The sequence below is a fragment of the Amblyomma americanum genome, chromosome 1, assembly GCF_052857255.1.
Source record: "Amblyomma americanum isolate KBUSLIRL-KWMA chromosome 1, ASM5285725v1, whole genome shotgun sequence".
Taxonomy (NCBI): Eukaryota; Metazoa; Arthropoda; class Arachnida; order Ixodida; family Ixodidae; genus Amblyomma; species Amblyomma americanum.
Genome location: NC_135497.1, coordinates 295207241 through 295229089, shown reverse-complemented (window position 1 = coordinate 295229089; position 21849 = coordinate 295207241). Strand labels below are relative to the sequence as shown.

The window sequence follows — 21849 nt, the reverse complement described above, 5'->3', positions numbered from 1 at the left end:
GGTATAGCCGGCGCGGATGCAACGGACGCCGGGGCTTCGTTCAAAGTGGCGGTCATTTGGACCCGTTCAGTGCTGCCGTAACGCCTCCCGCCAAGCGCGTCCAGGCAGGTTTCAATGCCACGTGTCGTCGTGTGTGCGTGTGCGCGTGTGTGCATGTTGGTGCCCACGCTTGTCAAAGCGCGGCAGCCGGGGAGAGGAGCTCCCCAACTGGGAGGCGAGGAGGTCTGACCTGCGCCGGCCCGGCGGACGCGCACGTCACGTCTGAACATGTCGGAGCGTTGCCGTATCGGGCGCCTCATCCCAAGCCGTTCCTTCTTGCCCTCGACTCCGTGGGTATAAAGGGAGCTGCCCCGGATGCCAAAGAGAGACTTCGATTTCTTCCTTCGAGTAACGTGGTCGCCCTGACCGGCTGCTCTTTTGCGATGCCAGAATAAACAAGTTGTTCTGTTGCCAGTCGACTCATCCTTTGCCGGGACCTTCGGATGTTTCCATCTGTGCCCCAGGCCGCCAGGCCAACGCTACCCTTGGGGCTTGCAACCCATTTGCAACAACTGGTTGCCAGCGGTGAGATCCCGACAACGGAGGCCAGCAGCGAAGATATGCGGTCAACTGTATGCTGAGCAGCACAACGACCATTCGGGAGCAGTGCAACGAGCCCTGTGTGATGACTGGTTGCCTGCAGCGGAACGACTGCGCTGAATTCTTGGCTTCGAGGTTTGGTGAGTGCGGGACTTTCTTCTTCTGAGTTTTGCCAGGCTTTTGTTAGTGTCAGAAACAGAGCTGGTAATTGTGTTGTCGTTGCTGCCGGGTTAGTTTGCGGCAAGACAATAGTAGGCAGTAGAGAAAGCAGCATTCGGAGCAGCCATGGATTTGAAGTCGTTGCGCAAACCGAAATTGCTGGAGCTTGCAAGAGAGTTGGGTCTGAATGTCTCAGACAAACTCAGAAAACCAGAACTGCTAAGGGCTATTCTTGAGTTGGAGGCTGAGGATGACGAGCTGTCGGAATGCCTTGAGACCATTGAGGAGAGGGAGCAAAAAGAGAAAGACGAGCGCGAACGTAAAGAGCAAAAAGAGAAAGACGAGCGCGAACGTCAACACGCTTTGGAAATGAAGCGTCTCGAGGCAGAGATGGAACGTGCTCGTAATGGAAGTCAGGCACACGGTGCAGGAGAACGGGTATCGTTCAAAATGACTGACCTGATGCGGCCGTTTAAGCTTGGAGAGGACATTGGTTTGTTCCTGGCTAACTTTGAGCGAACGTGTGAGAAGCAGGGGTTCTCTAGGGAAACGTGGCCACAGCGCTTGCTCACTTTGTTACCCGGCGAGGCGGCCGACGTAGTCGCTCGCTTGAAGAGAGAGGAGGCAGAGGATTTCGACCAAGTGAAATCGAGTCTGCTAAAAAAGTACAGGCTGTCAGCGGAGGCGTTCCGTCGGAAGTTTCGGGAAAATGAAAAAGGCAGAAGCGAGTCATATACAGAGTTTGCCTACAGGCTTATGTCAAACATGCAGGAGTGGCTCAAAGAAGAGAAACCGTTTGGTGACCACGAGAAAATTCTGCAGTGTTTCGGGCTAGAACAGTTTTATAGTCGGTTACCTGAGAACGTGCGGTACTGGGTCTTGGATAGGCCAGACGTTAGTACAGTGGCTAAAGCCGCCGAGCTAGCCGAGGAGTTTGTGACGCGTCGGGCTCGTGGAGCTAAGGACGGTCAAAAGGGTGAATTTGGCTCCAAGTCTGAGAGGCCGAAGTTCACACCCATGAGAGCAAGGGGGGACACACGTAGTGCGGATGCGAGTGAAAGCAGTCCGACCGAACGTAAGGAGACGGCGGCAGCCGAAGCCGAACGCAGAAAGCGGTTCGAGAGGAGGCAAGCGCGCGTGTGTTATACGTGCCAGAAGCCGGGTCACTTTTCGGCGCAGTGTCCAGAAACAAAAAGAGAGGTCGTGTGTTTGTCATTATGTAGCACTGACGAGAACATGAAGCTTCTCGAGCCTTACATGCGAGACTTCCTCGTGAACGGGAAAGAGTGCCGAGTGCTTCGCGATTCCGCAGCTACAATGGATGTAGTTCACCCCTCTTACGTAGAACCCGATATGTTCACGGGCGAGTGCACATGGATCAGGCAAGCCGTGGAAGCTCATAGCGTGTGTCTGCCCGTAGCAAAAGTGCTTATTGAAGGACCTTTCGGAGCACTTGAGACGGAGGCCGTAGTGTCATCTATGCTGCCCCCCCAGTACCCGTACCTATTTTCGAACAGGTCCGATCACCTCCTGCGCGAGAAGGGGCTTTTGTTTGGTGAGGCTAGCGTTCAGGCCTTAACCAGATCGAGAGTTCGGGAGCTCGCTGCGAAGGCGGTAGTTGCGGGGCCGACGTTGTCGAACAATGAGAAAGGGTCGGAGGCGCAGCAAGCTGACGAACTGAATAAAATTGAGCCTGTAGCGTTGAAGGCACCAGGTACTGGAGAGGAAATGCCCAACACGGGAAAGTTAGAAGAGCTTCCGGTCGAGCTTCCAGGACTAGGCTCAGTGACGAACAGGGAAGACACTGATCAGGTCATTAGTGACTTACTCAGTAAAGCACCGCTGTCGCCTGAGCAGAAAACCGAACTACACCAACTCTTACAAGAGTTTCAAGGTCAGTTCTCTGAGAGACCTGGTAGGACTTCTGTCCTTACTCATGATATAGAACTTACCTCCCCTGAGACAGTACGATCCAAGGCGTACCGGGTGTCACCCCGCCAGCGCGATATTATGGAGGCTGAGGTAAAGAAAATGCTACAGCTCGGTGTTATTGAGGCAGGTGAGAGTGATTATACCTCCCCTTTGATTTTAGTTGAGGTACCGGGCAAGGAACCTCGTCCTTGCGTCGACTACCGCAGGCTTAATTCCATCACTAAGGATCAAATTTATCCGATCCCTAACATCGAGGAGCGCCTTGAGAAAGTTAGTAGCGCACAGTTTATTTCCACCCTAGATCTTGTCAGGGGTTATTGGCAGGTTCCACTTACAGAAGAGGCTAGTAGGTATGCGGCGTTCATTTCACCAATGGGAACATTCCGTCCTAAAGTTTTGAGTTTTGGTTTGAAGAACGCGTCATACTGCTTTTCAAGCCTCATGGACAAAGTGTTGCGGGGACAGGAAGAATTCGCTTTACCGTATTTAGACGACGTAGTGATATTCTCCGCATCCTGGTCTGAGCATATGGCACACTTGCGGGCAGTGCTAACCCGCCTGCGCGAAGCGGGCTTGACAGTCAAGGCTCCCAAGTGCCAATTAGCACAGGCCGAGGTTGTATACCTCGGTCACGTGATTGGACAGGGTCGTCGCCGCCCCTCTGAAATAAAGGTGGCCGCTGTGCGAGACTTCCCGCAACCGCGCACGAAGACCGATATTCGGTCGTTCTTAGGTGTCGCCGGCTACTATCAGAGGTACATCCCCAGGTACTCCGATATCGCGGCTCCCCTGACGGATGCTCTAAGAAAAACAGAGCCCCAAACAGTCGTCTGGAGCGAGACAAAGGAAAGAGCTTTTAGCGCCCTAAAGAGCGCCCTAACAAGCCAGCCTGTGCTACGATCGCCAGACTACACAAAAGGGTTCGTTGTTCAGTGCGATGCTAGTGAGCGAGGCATGGGCGTTGTACTGTGCCAAAGGGACAATGGAGAAGTGGAACACCCCGTCCTGTATGCTAGTCGTAAGCTGACCTGTCGTGAGCAGGCGTACAGCGCCACCGAGAAAGAGTGTGCGTGTCTCGTGTGGGCCGTTCAGAAATTGTCATGCTACCTAGCCGGCTCGAGGTTTATCATTGAGACGGATCACTGCCCTCTCCAATGGCTGCAGACCATCTCTCCCAAAAATGGCCGCCTCCTGCGCTGGAGCCTCGCTTTGCAACAATATTCCTTTGAGGTGCGTTACAAAAAGGGGAGTCTCAACGGTAACGCCGATGGCTTAAGTCGAAGCCCCTAACGTGGGAATCCGCCTCAAAGTTGTTTGTTACTGATGTTTTCTTCCTGAGGCAGGATTTTTAACATATTGCTTTTGTTTAGTGTTTCAAAGTGATAATGTGCTTTCTAGTGCAATTTTCCAATTTGTGGACGCGTTCTGAGTGCTGCTTGACTACTGTAAGGAACTAGGCGGTAGTATAAAAGGGGAAAGAGCCTGGCAGAGCTTAGTGAGGGTTGTCTCGTGCTTGCTGACTGAGCGGTTGCGTTTCGGCGTAGTTCTAACGCTTGCTGGGAACGAGCACAAAAATGGCAACTCTCCCGAAGTCACTTTGCAGTGTCCTGTGTGATCCTGAACCTGAGAACGAGGCCTCCTCTGTGCGCTGCGCTCAAGCAACGTCGAGGGACGACCGGTTTCGATTACGAGTATCATCGAGCGACATCCCTCTGGACAGCGGATGCAGTCCCCTGACCATCGGGATCTCCTTCACCCGGCGGGGCGGTCTGTTACGTCTCGCCTACGACGCGCGGTATAGCCGGCGCGGATGCAACGGACGCCGGGGCTTCGTTCAAAGTGGCGGTCATTTTGGGCCCGTTCAGTGCTGCCGTAACGCCTCCCGCCAAGCGCGTCCAGGCAGGTTTCAATGCCACGTGTCGTCGTGTGTGCGTGTGTGTGTGTGCATGTTGGTGCCCACGCTTGTCAAAGCGCGGCAGCCGGGGAGAGGAGCTCCCCAACTGGGAGGCGAGGAGGTCTGACCGGCGCCGGCCCGGCGGACGCGCACGTCACGTCTGAACATGTCGGAGCGTTGCCGTATCGGGCGCCTCATCCCAAGCCGTTCCTTCTTGCCCTCGACTCCGTGGGTATAAAGGGAGCTGCCCCGGATGCCAAAGAGAGACTTCGATTTCTTCCTTCGAGTAACGTGGTCGCCCTGACCGGCTGCTCTTTTGCGATGCCAGAATAAACAAGTTGTTCTGTTGCCAGTCGACTCATCCTTTGCCGGGACCTTCGGATGTTTCCAGCTGTGCCCCAGGCCGCCAGGCCAACGCTACCCTTGGGGCTTGCAACCCATTTGCAACAAGCTGCAATACCTGTATTCCCTCCAATTGTCTGAAGCAATTTCTAACTTGTCACTTCCCTCCACCTCTCACTATTACACTTCATCTGTACACTTTACAAGTTAGTTACCTCAGTGGGTCCAGCATACATCATGGGAGATGGGAAAATAGCCAGCACAGTCATCTTGGGGTCTAAAACACCACTGTCCAGCACTGCCTTGTGTTGCTTCATGCGGACTGCCAAGGGTACATCATCGTCCTTGGTCCACCCACCTGAAAAGAAAGCACACCATACATCCAGCTTGGCTGAACTCTCGGAACCAACACAGTGTTAGCATCATGTTACACGACTCCACAGTTACAGAGGCATAGTGGGACTCTCACGTTTTCAATGTGCCACATTTTGTGGTAAATCAGTGCTGGCCTGACAAACACTTTACATATAATTGCATAAATACTGTATTTAATTGCGTAGCGAACCCACATTTTTTTTCCAGCAGAAAAGTTGCCATCACTTTGGGAGGAGGATTCATTACACAAGAAAAAAAAAAAGTTTCTGCGTAAACATTTTCTCTGTCGCCCTTTTATGCCAATCCTACTGGGGCTGGTGAGCACTGTGCCCCTTGCAGTGAAGGCAGACAGTCTGTCTTGTTTGCCTTCCAATTATTTTTAATGTTCTCAATGGTGGTGGTGATGCTTGAACAACACTTACTGAAACACACCACAACATGCAAGATTCAATGTTTATCTTGCACTTTACATGTAACTTATCTTCATACTGAGAATGTTATTTTGTTAGTTCTGATACTAATTTTCTGTCACATATCATAGCTGCAAGATGAACTCCTAAAAAGCTACAGATATGCGGATACACTGCCATACATTCCGCCCTTTTTCATGAACCAATGTCAAACCAGGCAGAATTGTAAAATATGGACAATGAAAATGGGTAGGAAAAAAGGAAAGCAATCACCTCCTACTATTGCCAGTTCTACTCTTCCTGGATGCCAAAATGTATGCTGGCACCAGACAATTAATGGCAGAATAAAAAAACAAAGCTTTTTATAAATGCTGAATCAACAAGAAATATGATAACTGGAAAAATAAATTTCTCCTGCTTTCAAGACCTGACCTCTATTTTTATGGCCTCACATTTTATGGCACTGTATTGTAATGTTGTACTTGAACGTCTAAACAGTTTCAAAGGTGGTTTGGCTGTCAGTTGAAATGCTATGTTTACTTTTGTAAAAAGTGGCTACACACTTAAGCCAGAACTGTAGCTTTTTAAGTCACAAATCTTAATCACGTCTTCACTGTAAATGACAACAGAACTGCATTTTAAACTGCAAAAGATATAGCAAAGAAAAAGAAACATCAGCTCTAATCTATCATTCTTCCAAATACATAAAAAGGAAATGTTTCCAGTTTTAGAGTTATAATGCATACTTGAACTGTGCATACGTACAGTGGGGAGCACGGTAAACGGCCAAAAGATCTGAATGGGATAGCAACCTCAAACTTTCAAACAATACAACACTTGTCTTGAAAAGCTGCCCATGCAACACAGGCATTCACGATTGTTCCATAGTGAAATAAACACATAAACAGCTGTTATATCACTGTTATAAACAGCAGTCATAATGGAGAATTCGCAATGACTTATTACCTCTGGTTCCAAATACCTCACGGCAGCTTAGTGGACTACTGCAACAGAACCCAGATTTCTTTTCAATTTTGCCCGAAACGCTTGTGAACCACAATATATTTGTATCTCAGGTGACTCACCAAGAGGGTGAAGCAACAACACTGGCTTCTTGTAGCCTTTCTCTGTCAAGTGTTTCCTTGTGTCTTGCATGAGCAATGCATGGCCATTGTGAACAGGGTTTCTCAGTTGAAATGCAAACACTGCATCTGCCTGCAAAATAAACATAACACTTCTGCTCAACCCACGTGCAATGTTGAGCAGAACAGATAACACTACAGAAATAGCCTGCTGTCAACCATGTGGCAATTCTGAAGGCCATGTACAAATTTCCACAAAGTTTTTGGAACACGAAAGCCACGAATAAGTTTTTTCGCTGCCTGGAGGCATGGCCCAACACAGAGGGGTGCACTGTGAAGGCTGCCCACTGAAATGGAGGGCACACCCCTCAGCTCGTGGCTGCATGCTTGGACTGCCAAGAAGTGAAGCCTTCCCTGAGGCTTCACTTTTGTGGATACTGTGATCCTCCTAGCCATGATTAAGATACAGTCGAACCTCGTTATAACGAAGTTGAAGGGGCCCGTCGATTACTTCGCCTCATTACAGCCCGTTTTGACAGAGCTTCCAACGTGAATCGGCATTCCTTCATTATATCCATTAGTTTGTTATAAACAGATTCGTTACAACGAGGTTCAACTGTAGCTCAAATCTTCTAGACTCTAGAACATGAAAAATTTCGTCCAACCTCAAACGGCACAATATATTCATTGTATGTAAGTATGTAAGAAGATTCAGCAAAAAAAATGTAAATCCCATGCGTACTATACTAATGAGTAAGTGACGATTTGAAAAACAAAAACAAAAGCCAATGAAATAGCTCACAATTAGAACCAGAGCACTAAGTGGCTGCACAAGCTACACCAGTCGCTCAATAGAAAGTGCCGTTTTTGCTGAATCATGATCTTGGAATAAAAAAAAAGAAAGAAAAGCAGCCCTTTTCTTCATACTGCAAATATGGCCAAGTGTTGCAGGCACACAATAAACCAGACGCCACATATGCAATTGTCTACAGGTGGTCCAGCAGCTACCACCTTCAGTTCAGCCACCCAGGCTAGTCACACTGTCAGTGGCTGCAGTAGTTGCTAATTAACTGTAGCCACTTGGGCACTCTTCCAATGGATCCACCCTGGCTTGGCAGGCTGCATCACATGCCTCTGCATCGAGCTACTGTATTCCAGCATATACTGTTGTTTACAAAATAGCACTCTGCAGTACTGCATTTTCTTGCATAATTTGCGTACCCCTAATTTATAACAACGGTTTATAGAGTGCGTGTGCGCATGTGTGTGTAATAAACTCATTTTACGCTCCCTGCTGTGCCAGACCACCAGTATGCATGCAGGTGTGTGCAAGGCAGGCTTGGGAAGATTGGCACGGCCACATCGCCGTGTGCAGCTGCCAAAGGTGCAAGTGGTTCCCTCGCGCTGCTTTCCCGCACAGATAGTTAAGAGAGCAAACTTCTGGTAACCTCTGGGTCGTGCCAGAATCCGAAACTACCGAACCACTTGTTGCTCAGTTTACCACTAGTCAGCTTGATCGCACACGAGGGCGCAGTTTTATCTCCGTTTGCCTCTGACTGCTGGTTTTGCAATTGCATTGTTGCACGCTTATTGCTTTGAGCTGCGCAAGTTCTGCCATGCTCAACGTATAGGCTGCAATTTATACGGATACATGCGCGTTATGGCCTTTGCAGAGTTCTTTAGGACGTGTTTGCAAAATCTTCGTTCAATTTGCACACCTACTTTTTGAAGCCTTCATTGGAAGAAAAAAAGAGTGGTAAGTTGTGCAAGTAAATACGGTATATTGACCAGGAAGCTGGATGTGCAAGACACAGCAGTAGGCTTGCCATTCCTCAGAAATTTTCTACCCAATAGAAAAAAAATTAATTTTAGGTGCAAAAAAAAAAGTTCAGGGAAGGAAACAAAAGGTCTGTCTTTGGTATTAATAACAGATGCAGGAAAACTTCCACTTCATAAACAACAACCATAATGCACTAACGCTAATAACTGAAATGAGTAAAAAAATGCAAATTCCAAACATGTCTACTAGAATTACTGAACCCTTGCAGACTACTAGTAATTAGTGCTTACAGCATAAATTTACACACAATTGCATCTCTAGCTGACAAAGACTTTCCAAAACCACTCAATAGCATGAAAATTTCTGGAAGCCAGGCACCAGGCCAGATGTCAATGATGCAGTGCTTTTACATGGAGTTGAAACGTGCACTTATAGCAGGAAGACCTCCTGAATGGCTAGAAATTTTCTAAACTACATGCATACTAATTAGCATTATACAAATGATTAGGCTCTTAAGCAGAGACATTTCTGGTCCCTTTGGCACATAAAACCACAATGGCACCGGGTGCAACAAGGGCCAAATGCCACACAGTCTGGGCTCTATGGTCTCGACCATTTCTCAATGCTATTTGCTCCTATGCAGACCTACACATTTCAGAGAGCATGTCAACACAACAGAGATGCACCATGCACAAATACTCTGGGAAGAAGGTGAACTTGGCTTTTGTAACAAGCAAGTGCGTTCTTTGAAAGGGGCCACCCACATGTCTAAGCCTTTCTGTGCACCAAGTACTTCCGCCACTATCTAGGCTTTTAGAAGTATGTACTGTGGAAATAGTGCATGAACAGCTGTACAATTTTATAAATGAGGATTTGCAAGGAGTTCCATTATAAAACTAACGAGTATTGAATGCACATAAGACTGCGCTTTAGTTCAACAACAAAAAAGTAGCATTTATACTTCCTTCGACCACTTTCTTTGTAACAAGCACGATCCAAACATGCCAAAATAAAAAAGTACATACCCCAAGCTTGGAGAATGCTTTTCTAAGTTCTTTTGGGGTGAGCCGGTACTCATCAAGCCCATCATCCCAGCGAATCCGCTCCAAAACTTCAAGGTCCCCTCCAACAAGCCAGTCGCCACTTTCATAGATCATCTAGGAAGAAGAGGACCAGGCTGTAACACTGCAACTGGAACATGCGTTGTGCATGCATTCACACGGAACATGTTATAAACTTAGCTCTTGTTGCAAGCTTGCATGACTGTGCACCTGAACAATTTGCAACTCTGTACAATCCTTGCATAAACTACGCAGGCCCTTTCATTTTCAGGTTTTATTTCAGGGGCAAAAATTTGCAGCAGATTTCTTTTCTAGTTCAAATTCAGGTATAAATTGGGTTGTTAAAAAAAAATATCCAAAACCCAGGGTTTTTTGGGTGGTAATATGCTACAAGAAAAGTTATACTACACTTGAGCCCACTTTTAACGAACCTGACGGTCATGCAAATTGCGTTCGTTGTATCCGACGTTCACAGTAAGTGGACTCCCCTAATACAGCTAAAATTGCCAAGTCTGTGAAAAGCGGCATTAATTCGGTAAATACTGCTCCATGCGCATCTACTTCTTGAACGCAGGATCTAGGCTCTTTAGGGTGGCAATGTTCTCCTCGCTGAGACCCTTGGTGCCAAATATCTGCTTTAGGGAAGGGATGAAACTAATTGCCATTCAAGCACCCACGGCAGCTGGTGTCAGGTCGGCGGCATTAATTAGATACCTAGTGGTTGGGAAGTGCTCATATTTTGCGTACAACGGCTCTGCAACATTGTTTCTACGCAAACGTAGTCATCCGAGTCGACATCTGGCCAGCTGTGCATCAATGACGGGTCGCCACAAATCTACACGAGTTTGATCACGTATTTTTGACCGAGTCATCTATTGTTCCTGGCAGTGACAAAAGCAGCACAGCGTACATGTGCACATAATGTACCAACAGTACAGTCTGCTATCTGGCACTGTCTACACATGGTTGCAGCACAATACCACCGCGCGGCCAGCAAGGAATTCAAAGTTCTCAAATTGCTGCAGTTACTTGATTCACCACCATGCGCAGTAACTTCTGATTCCACCTCGGATGCCTTCACCAACCGGTGCGCGTGCAGGCACTGATTCACCTAGTAAGCGATCGGCACGTGCTTGACCGGCGGTTACCTACAGTTTCAATGCCGCCTTTTTATTTTCTTAACGGGGAGGTGTCACGGGGGCTGAGTGACGCTCCTGTCTCCACACTTGCTGGAAGTGGAAGTTATCGAACTTCAGGGTCGAGTTTATGATGCCTCCTCATTTACTATAACAGAGTTGTGTGGCCAGCGACAGATGTTTGTTGTACCTGAGGCGAATTGCCATTGCCTTAAAGGGCACGTGAAATGGTTTTTTGAGAATTTGAGGTTCTTCAAGAAATAGAATCTATGAACCTTCAAGGTAAAGCATTCCAAGTATTTTTTCGCCACCATTTAAAATAGTGACGTAATTGCCGATTAAAACCACAGCGACAGTCAGGCTTCTCACTACATTAGAGAAGTGCGGAGAAACTTGCTACGACGTCATTTTTGCCTAAATTTGGGATGTTCGCCATGTTCGTCCACGAGCTGCAGTGAGCCTTACAACACTGCCAAACAATGCTTCGTGGGCTTCACCGTTGGCGGCGTTGGTTTAATTCCTTGAAAGAACCGTTTATCAGCTGGAAACGCAGCGCTGCCCCATGTGAAGTTATCGTTGTGGCCTCCGCCCATCGCTGCGCACTGCAGAGAAGCCTGACCACCAATGCGGATTTATTCTGCGATTACGTCACCATTTCAAATCCTAGCACAAAAATACTTCGCATGCGTTACCTCCAAGTTTCACACATTCTACCCCTTTAAACTCGTCGAATTCTAAAACCTCTTCACCTGCCCTTTAAAGCAAATTTTTACGGTAGCACCACAAACGTTCGTAATAAGCGAGCATTTGTTACATCTGCGGCAGTAATTAGCGAGCTCGACTGCACGAGCCCTCATTTTTGTGTAGGACATAAAATGCTGTATTTTTTGCTCATCATTTTCATAAAGACTATGGAGTGGCTGGTTGGACTAAGAAGTTTTACCACACCATCTCTTTTTACCTCATTTATATCACTGTGTGTATTAACGTCGCCTCTGCAGCACTTGCACATCTGTGCAAGACCTGCCTGAGACTACAAAAACATTCATTCAACCTTGCAACGATTATTGCACATGCACAACAGCCTTCAAGCAGAGCATCGTTAGCATGGAATGAGGCAACAACGCCAACAAGAGTGTGGTCAATTCCTGTGTTTAGGTCTCCAACTTCTAAAACATACTTTTCAAGTTTATTCTCAAATGAAGCTAAGTCCTGAATAACAGGCGTCAAAAGTGGCTTAATATAATCAACGAATTGAAAACACCTCTTTAGCTTTGTGCAATCAAAAACTACGTTCTAGAGAAGGCGAATTTTCGGGTAGAAATAAAGTTTAACCTTAATTTTAAGAAATCTTTTCAGGGTGCAAGAATCTGACCAAACCAGGTTTCACCTGAAAACACAAGGCCATACATACAGACTACTTCTGTAGCATAGTATGCCCATTTTCTCAACAGCAGAATTTAAACATGTAAATTATTTCAACAGATGTGGCCTTTATACATACAGGAATAAACACCCTGGACTTACCCTGCTCTGGCAGCCTTGTTGATGCCAGATTTCAAGGCTGTCTATTTAAATCAAAATTAATGCTCTATAAGCTACTGCTTTTCTTGTTTTTACAAGTTAAAAAAAAAATCAAAACAAAGCAGCTCATACAGCATTTATTTTTCATTTGAAAAGACAGCCGTAAAGTGTGATGCGAACAAGGCTACCGTAGAAGGGTATAAAATCGCAAGTTTTTTTACTCCTCTATTCCTGTTACTTCTGTTATTACTAGTCCATGAAACAGCAAAATTCAAAATCTCAGAAAAGGATAACCATAACTATAAGGGCAGTGTAATGCAGATGTTACAAAGTTTAAAAACAGGGAGCGAATGAAAGGAGATTTATGGCAGATGCAATTGAAAAAAGAAAAAAAAAGTGCTCACATTAATGTATGGGTGCCCACGGCAGCTGGTTCCAAACTGTCTTGAGCAACGCTCTTCCTTGCGATGAGGATAAAATTCAGGCTGACGTAGAACTGCATAAACTTTGCCATTGTGCTTGAGTGCAAATGCTGGCTCATTTTCTAGGCGCTTCATATCCTCTGTCGTCACAGGCAATACAATTGGGATGGATTGGTTGGTAACACCACCTATCGGAAAGCAAACAGCCTCAATGAGTAAACAAGGTAAGTTTAAATTGTGGAGGTAAATAGAATTCCAAATAGGCTTGTTTACGAACTTTCCTTTTCTACTCCAGACCTACATTTACTGCATGTCTCCACAATAAGATCTAGAGAAAAAAATTTGATACCAGATGTCAAATGAATGCTAAAACTGTAGCCTTTGCAACTTTCAAATGGAGTACAGAGAAGTTCCTTCAGTGTCTATCCATATAACCGTTTACATAAGACGACAGCTCGAACATTTCATATTCCTTTCAGGTGCGAATATGATACAGTGGGGGAAATTTTCATAACTTCCGATTTTTGTAAGCAGCATGCCAGGATTGCATAGAAAAAAGCTCCAATTTTCCCAGATGAGAAATTATGCAATTTCTGTCGAGTCCTTGTGGATGTCCACGATGTCCACATCATGACTCAACACAATTTTCAAGGTCTTAGTTACGTTTCCTTCGACTTATACCTGTCACAATAAGTCGTTATGTAAAGAAATCAACAAATTTAAGGCAATACAGTATTTATGCTTACAAAACAAGGAAACGAAAATTGATGTTCACCAGAGCCATACCAGAGCTACCCTGCAGAGCTACCAGAGCTACATGTTAAAGTCCAATAAAAAAAAAAAGAGGAGATGGGGGGATTCCTGTAGTCATTTTGCATGCCTGAAGGGATACCTTTATGCCAAAAATTTTTAGGTCTCCAGTGCAATTTTTCTGACCCCATTTGTTAAAATTTCGCCTCATGTAGGAGAGGTTTGATTGGGTTCATGTTGCATTCGCATATGTGAACACAGCGCCTGATAGGGATCTACCCACTGTTTATGCAAATCGTTCCAACCTTCGAGGTAGCAGCCAAAGTGCTGGCTCTGCAGGAATTCAGCCTCGCGCATGAAGCCCGTGAGCGGTGTGGCCCAACCCTCGGAAAGCACTTGGACCCACTGCAGGTCCACCTTGGAGATCTCCACGCTGGGCAGTCCTGCTGCCTCTGCCATCATAGCTGGCAACCGCTCGGGGCTCACGAAAAGCTCCTTGACACAGTCCACCACGCTGCCAGGAATGACGCCCTGTAGAGAAGCCACCAGTTGCCTGATACACCTAATGAACAACTTTCTAGTCACTGTTGCCAGAAAGCACAATTGAAAAGAGGTTCTTTTTAGCTCAATGATTAAGAAACAACATGCATAAGCATGTTAGCCAAGAGGCATTCACTATCTGCATACCACACTAGTAAAACCTTAATGAACGCTAAAGCAGTCTAGAAAATGTCCTGCTGCATGAGGCTATTTCCCCAATACAGACTCCTTAAGGTACACTCTGGCCAGGGACTGTGCTGCACATGCTTGGCTTCAGTGGCGACATCCTAGATAAGCAATTCTCAGCTCAAGCCGGTTGCTCACCCTTTCTCTGAGGAGCTCAACCACTTGCTGTACACAGTCCTTAATGGTGTCCTTGCCCGCTTTAATCAGCAGATCAGGAGTATCAGGTGCTTCATAGGGCATATCAATTCCAGTGAAACCTGCAGAACAAGTAACCAAAGGGAAATTAAAAAAAGCTACGTGCAAAAAGTTGATTTCGTCAAGTTGAAAACTATGCACAGGGCTTTGTTTTGGGGTTTTATGCTCTTTAGAACTCCAGCAGCAAAAACTGGTTGCCATTTCCAAGGTTTTTATTGAAGTATAGGTATAGTTTTCCTGGAAGTTTTCCCTTGAGTCTGCTGTTTTGCAATGATAAGTGTATAAACGGTTCTGGTGCAGCATGTCATAACCAAAAACTCCCACGTTCACCTGCTGGCTACCGAGAATGTTGCCCAGGTAGGTGGGGGGGGGGGGGGGGGGGGGGGGAGTGTGTCTCTGGACAGTCTGCCCCACGTGGCCATGTAATCGAGGACCTTGACAGTAGGCACACTCATGGAGTGGGGCAATAGGGTGCACCTCAGTGCTACTTCTTTACCCCGGAGGAACATGATATGTCTACGAGCTTATTTCTCTTGCCTTTGTTGAGCTATTTTTCCCAACGAAAATAGTCATTAAAACTGTTCATCTCCTGTGGGGCATGCAAATATTTTAAACAAGCCATAGCAGGCTGCACCAAGATAATTTTTTTTTTCCCATGCATTATTGCTTGCATTCATAGCATTTCTGTGTACACATTAGACCTGTTGGGCTACTGCACATACTCAAACTGTGTAAGCGTTCCTTCAACATACCTGGGACCGTGCCAGGGAACCATTCCAACCCATCCTGAACTGAAGCTGTGCCTCGGGCAACAAGGGCTAAAGCAATGTTGCAATCACCAATAATTAATTGAGTGGCGGAGCTCTTCGAAATGGTTTGGGATAACTGCTATATTTACCGCGCTACTGCAGCAGTTTGCACTGCCTAGCTGACAGCTGACATTTTCCAAAAGGCAGCCTTCAAGGAAGAAATTGGGATGAATCCAATTTTGACAACTCTTGCTTGGGGTGTGGGAATTGTGAAAGGTCAGGTTTTACTCAGAAACAAAGGGCCCCAATAATATACCGCATCAGGTTCAATGATGAAAATATCCACTCTGTAGCTGAAAACAGTGAAAGACCATATGGTGGCCACAATGACAGGTAAATATGAGCAGAAAATGAAATGCATAAAATGCACGAGCTCTTCAAAACTCAATTAAAAAGCAAGTACATAAACGTATGCTTACCTTGTCTGGTTACTAGAGTCTACTAGCACTAATTTTCAGCACTGCATAACAGCTCAAGCATGCTACGTGCAACTCATAAAACACTCTCCTCCCTCCACACATAAACTTAACATCTGCTATATAGTCAGCCTCACGAGGGAAGCAGAACATCACATCATTGTAAGAAGATGAAAACCAGCATTCTGCTAAACGTTCAGGTTAGCTTTAATGCTGCAACGAGCCTCAGACAATTCCAAGACAATACTAAAACTTGCCTTTAATTTGTCCTGCACGAGCCTTTCGGTAAAGACCTTTGACGTCTCTCTTTTCACATACTTCCAATGGTGTGTCCACAAAACATTCAATGAAGAGCAGCCCAGACTGTTCATGAATTTCCCTGGCCATAGTACGGTCCTGGAATAGAGTACAGCTGTGATTTTACTACAAAAGACAAAAACTGCAGTGCAAGAAGTGCTGACCTTTGCATATGGACTGATGAAGCTGGTGAGACAGACCACACCACTGTCAGCGAACAGCTTTGCAACCTCAGCCACTCGGCGGATGTTCTCTTCCCTGTCTTGGGATGAGAAGCCCAAATTCTTGTTCAGTCCATGCCTTATGTTGTCCCCATCAAGTGCATAAGCAGGAATGCCATGCAGACAGAGGTACTCCTCCACTCCAAAGGACACCGTCGTCTTGCCTGCACCTGAGAGACCTGTGCGACACATGCAGAAAGATACAGTCAAAAGCCAGTCTCTCGCATTAAGGTGTGGTTGGAAGAGAAATGCAAAAGGGGCAGTTTGGAGCAAACCTACCACTAAGCATCATTGCCATTGTGTCCGAAAGGAAGCAGGGAGATCATCACACCTAGACCTTTCGGTATGTGGATTCTTGTCAAAGTCACGCAAGGAAGCCTCAAGCTTCAACTCTATTTCTATGAATATGTGTCCCCACATTCCAGTATCAACAATATCCTCAGCCCTCAAGCCCTTCATGAAAAAGTGTACGCATAGCAAAGTGCATGAAAACGTTGCACAAAAGCCCTTTACTAAGACTGCTCCGTCACAAGATACATATGTCCTTGCTATAACCGGTAAATAAACCATGTCCGCAGCAGAAAGCAACACCTTTTACTGCCATAAATGCTATACTGTCACATATGCAGAAAAACAGAAAAACAACCTTCCTAGATAAAGTAGGAGCAAAACGATTACTATATCAATATCCTTTGTAGGTGGACATTTGGTAAGGTGAAGGTAAAGCTACCAGGAGACTCAGAGAGACAGCTGCAGCAGATTAGAGAACAGTGGAGGTCAGACACTGGCAGCATGTCTTCCCGGGTTTCCGTCAGAACTATGTGCAAATTCAAACAAAACTTTCAACACATAAATATCAAATGACACAGGAAGGGTTCCACCAGTTGCCGCAGCATTCTGGCTTACAGGCACACAGTGCCACTGTTGACACCATTAAGTCACAACAACAGCTACACTCATGCATAAATTTCACAAAACACGAACTGATTTGCAATTTAGTGCACAGTATGTTCATACTTACAGGGAGCGTGAGAAATGGTTAAACTGGCTCTTAACACGAGAAAAGTCTGTTTCACCACGAAGCAAAAAAACAAACAGAAAGGAGCCTGAAGCCCCACCCTCCTACTTCGCGGCGAAACCTACTTTTCTCTGCATTAAGAGCTGGTTTAACCATTTCTGTTTTCCCTCTAAAAAATGACACATAATGTACACCCCCATCAAAACTATACGGCCCAAAGGGTTTGCTTGTGAGGCCTGCTGCATGCCTCGTTATGCATCCTCATCGACCGTAACCTCTTGAAAGAGGAATGGCATTGCGTCCTCAATCCTACCAAGCTTTGGACTGTATGCTTTCAATGGGGTCTGTACATGCAAAGATGTTAAAATCCTAGTGAAACTGACACCTGGTCATAAAAGCTTGTTGGCAAGGTACACACAATAATCAAACAACAGATAAACTTCCAAAGGAAGCCATAAAACTAAGACTCCTTACAGGATACATCATACTAGACGCACCAGTCGGAGCTAGAAGAAAAAAATTCACAAGGCTATGAAATGTGGTTTGGTTTGGTTTATGAAATATAATGTCCCAAAGAGACTCAGGCAAAGAACATTGCAGTGGAGAGCTCTGGATAATTTTGACCACCTAAGATGCTTTAATGTACACTGACATTGCATAGTACATGGGCTTCTAGCATTTCGCCTCCATCGAAATGCAACCGCCATGGCTGGAACTGTACCCATATCTTTCGGGTCAGCAGCCAAGTACCATAACCACTGTGCTACCGCAGCGGTTTGAAATGTTGCTAAATACGTGTGCCGTTGGAGGTCAGCTGGTAAGAGCCATGCATGCCTGGGTATCAGCTGGTTACATGGGGAACACGCACCTTGTCGCTCCTCTAGAACAGGAGCTGACTGGGTTTCGATCCGGCCTTTTACAATTGGTGTGACCAAAGAACTCTGGTCAGATGAAGTGACGAGGCCCCCAAACTGGCAAGAAAGCAGCTGGTGTTTACCGACTACAATATGGGGCAGTGCAGTGAGATTGTGTACCCCAAAGTGTGTAGGTAGCTGCCAGCAGTAATCGTATGTGCAGTGATCACAGGCAGTGTATCGCAAGTGCCTGGAAAAAATTATCACCGTCTTATTGGCACCATTTTTTGTACCTTTCCAAATATTCCCTAGATACCTGTGTTTTTTCACCTGCACAAGAAAGTTGTTAACCATGAATTGCAAGGTGCAGACCCATACTGCTTTTAGATGCAATGCTTTGAATTCTGTTTACCTGTTACTCGGTGTTACAATAAAAGTATTTTTGAGCTGCTTAAAACACACTGCTGCTTTGAAGAGACCATGCCATTTGAACATTCACACAAACAGGAAGATGTTGAACACGGTGCAATTGGGAGAATCCCCCAAGGTGGGGTAGATTAGCAATAAGGGAGTAACAACATACTGACACCCACCCAAGTGCAGCCAACACTGTTCCCACTTAGAGTTACTGGTCAACTGGCTCTCACTGCCATAAGCTAGCCGTCCCGGTTAACTTAGTTGATAGAGCGACTGCTCCGGTGATGAAGTGGTGGTCCCGGTTTCGAACCTCAGACAAGGACGAATTTTTCTTCAACTATGAAGTTTTTTTGGAAGATTTATAGCTTCCCTTTGTAGCCTCATGGCTGCGCTTGGGTGAATGTCAATCAGTAATTGCTCCCTTATTAACATGCTATTAACACGTCCTTGGCCCATGTGGTTAGTGATTTCTTGAAGATGAATGAACTGCTCATATAAGCAGGCTAAAATAACCTAGCAATTTCCGATTTGGGATCAATGAATAGCAGTGCCATAACGACTACTAATAAACACCTAGCCAAAAAGTGCCCTCAAACAACTAGGCATACCAGTGAACCAGATGGTGCAGCCACGGAAGCCTCCCTTCTGGCCCATGATCTGACCCCGCTTGTCTCGGCTGACATGGTGCTTCTGGAAGACCACATTGGTGGACTTGTGGTTCTGCAGACAAAGCACAAGACTTTACCATGCATGTCAACCAGCAGCACTCACAGCTGTTGCATATTACACTTCGAGTTTAGTCGCCAACAAGAGCAGCTATACAATGAAGTGAAGCACACCTCCCAAAAGAGGTTTAATAGATAGAAAAAAAAAACACTAGACAATGGAACAACTGGTTTACAGTGAGTAATATAGTCAGAACCTGGACAGCAGTAATCCTCGGGATCTCTTCCAGTGCTTGGAAAGGCAAGGAAAGGAAATGACACTTTCCTGTGCTATCTTTTCATAACCGAACCCTTCAGCACTTGGAACAGGATACCAAGATACAACACCCAGCAAATATGGCCGCAGAGTAATTTTGTCACTTTTAAACCGCTTTCTACCTAAATGTTACACACAGCACACGATTACACACACCCAAACTGGAAAGTTGCAACAAATTAAGTCTGTCTGCCATAAAGTCATCTGTACCAAGGATGCACCTACAGCATGGATGACGTGAATAAAAATAGGCAATATTAAATGATGCAGGGATTATTTGAAGAAATAAGTGAATTGTGGGTTTTAACATACTGAAGCAGCATGTGATCTATGAGGAATGCCGCAGTGTTAAGCTCCTGACTAATTAAGACCACTTGACGTTCTTTAACATGCGCTGACATCACACAGCACATATGCGTTTCTGTATTTCGCCTCCATGAAAATAAGGCCGCCACGACCAAGATCGAACCCCCGACCTTGGCATCGGCTGCCGAAAACCAAAGGCACTGAGCGACCGCGGCGGGTAGAAAGAAGTGAATGCATGCAACAATAAGTAATCAATCAACAACCTTCCATGCCACTGCTTCTTACATTTTCTGCTGCACAGAACAAACAGCTGGATGGACACAAGGTATGGAGATTTTGTAACAATAGAGGATGCAGGGAGACTGATGAAACTTCCCTTTGACATATTCACAGACTTTTTCCAGCTGCCACATAATCGCGGAAATTTTACACTGCCACAGAACAGACGTCAACAGTTTTGCAAATGCTGCGCTCAGCGATGTTTCGTACGTACCTAGCTTCAGCTACGGTTCAGCCCACTGAACAAAACCTTCCCGAAAAGTCAACTAGGGAGAGAATAATTAAACCAGGAGAGAAGCATAAAGCCACTTCCTGCCGCGACGTTGGGTACATGCTAGATAGATCAAACTATTGATGCTACAACCATGAATTACATGCACTCGTACTCCGGTTACACAAACTCAAGTTAAAAGTGACCAGCCAGCTCCAGTTAAGCACAAGACAATATGCAAGTGTTTGGACATAAACACAGTCGCACAATGAATGACTGAGGCCCTCAGCTGGTGGAAACAGCGAATACAGCATCAGGTGAATTTTCCACAGCCGCCCACTTGCTTTTGCCTCAACAACTACCGCTTATCAGAGATCTCAGAGCGGCCGATCCGGCTGTCAAGCTCTAATCCAAACCCTTCGAACGTCACGTACGACAATGCGGTTTCTGTTTCACAACGTCCTGAGGCAGTCGGCGCTTTTGGGTCATGGCAACTGAGGCGCGCAAGGCCATCAAGGAATTATCAGCCACGAAGGCAATTTTGTCCCAGCCGACTAAAAGACAGGGTTACCTGCCCACTCTTTCACGGCGAGTAGCTCATGAGAGGCAATTCCGCGCCCGGGTCTTTAAGTCAATATAACAGTCAGTTTCGGTCCGACATGTGTATACCGCGTAAACAAAACCGGTCTATCAGCTGTCCTGACGCAACTTGCATGCAACAACGCAGTTGCGAAAACTACTGAAAACGATGCTCTACCAACATGCGGCACAATGAGACTACCTACTAGCTTCGAGTACAGAGAGAAAGTTCCAACGGGTACGAGCAACTGCTTATCACCTAGCAAAATAAGCCCAATACAAAACATATGTGCACTTACTGTCTCGAAGTTACAGCTGATATTCGGCATGATGAGGCTAGTTTGAAAACCGGCAGAGAATCACAGTTGCTCTAGTCACGTGAATGCAGCAGAACTTTAGATGCGAAAACGACTGGGAAAAATCTTCTGTTCAGGGGATCCAAGCCGGTGAACTGCAGCTGGTTCGTCGAGCGTGCCAGCACCGCCGACGAACAACAAGCAGCTGAGGCTGGATGCGATGCAACGCGCGGAAGACTACTTGGCCAACAAAGAACAGCAGCGCCACCTCTCCATAGCAACGATCTCTCGACGCTAGCGACGCGACGACGCCAAGGTTAAAGCGACGTCAGCGGCACGCAAGAGAGCAATCGAAATCGCCTTGCGCAGTTTGCGGCCGCATATTTCAAGAACTTGGCAAGGATTTCTAGGTGTGGTTGCTCGCACATTTCCGGAAATCCAACAAACTTTTTTTTGTTAATTTGCTGGCGATAGACAAATGATTTGCATTTCACTTCTCTAATATCGAGGCTATTATAAATGTGCTTGTAACGTAATGCTGTAAAATGAATGCAATAAAAGAGAGACGCTGTTTTAAGCTGTAATTTCATGGCATTCGGAATTTTCACCCATACAACGCCTCAAAACGACCATAGAAGTTTCAGCGCGAGGCAAAGTCGCTAGCTCATGAGCAGGTATGCGTCGTAAAAGCAATGCTGCTTTTTTGTTTTTTCGCACGAACGATGCAGCGCACGTGTGCATGATGCTAACTGTAGACGTGTAACATTCCTGCTGTTAAAGCAAAAAATTTCAATAGCG

The 21849-nt window shown here is 46.1% G+C and overlaps 1 protein-coding gene across 2 annotated transcripts in view; it reads right to left on the bottom strand.

The window, feature by feature from the left end:
* The window catches only part of Papss (3'-phosphoadenosine 5'-phosphosulfate synthase), a 62292-nt gene that overhangs the window by 6181 nt on the left and 34262 nt on the right, over positions 1 to 21849 (bottom strand). The window contains exons 1-10 of one of the 2 annotated variants that reach the window (XM_077649552.1): positions 21055 to 21320; positions 19008 to 19119; positions 16054 to 16289; positions 15850 to 15988; positions 14311 to 14429; positions 13752 to 13977; positions 12679 to 12884; positions 9579 to 9710; positions 6777 to 6906; positions 5122 to 5264 (exon numbers count right to left, since the gene is read on the bottom strand). In XM_077649552.1, coding sequence (XP_077505678.1) covers positions 5122 to 5264; positions 6777 to 6906; positions 9579 to 9710; positions 12679 to 12884; positions 13752 to 13977; positions 14311 to 14429; positions 15850 to 15988; positions 16054 to 16289; positions 19008 to 19119; positions 21055 to 21084 — 1473 coding nt within the window. In that variant the 5' untranslated portion in view covers positions 21085 to 21320. Of the gene's footprint in view, positions 1 to 5121; positions 5265 to 6776; positions 6907 to 9578; positions 9711 to 12678; positions 12885 to 13751; positions 13978 to 14310; positions 14430 to 15849; positions 15989 to 16053; positions 16290 to 19007; positions 19120 to 21054; positions 21321 to 21849 lie in introns of those variants that run through there. The other variant, XM_077649553.1, reaches the window with a different exon arrangement.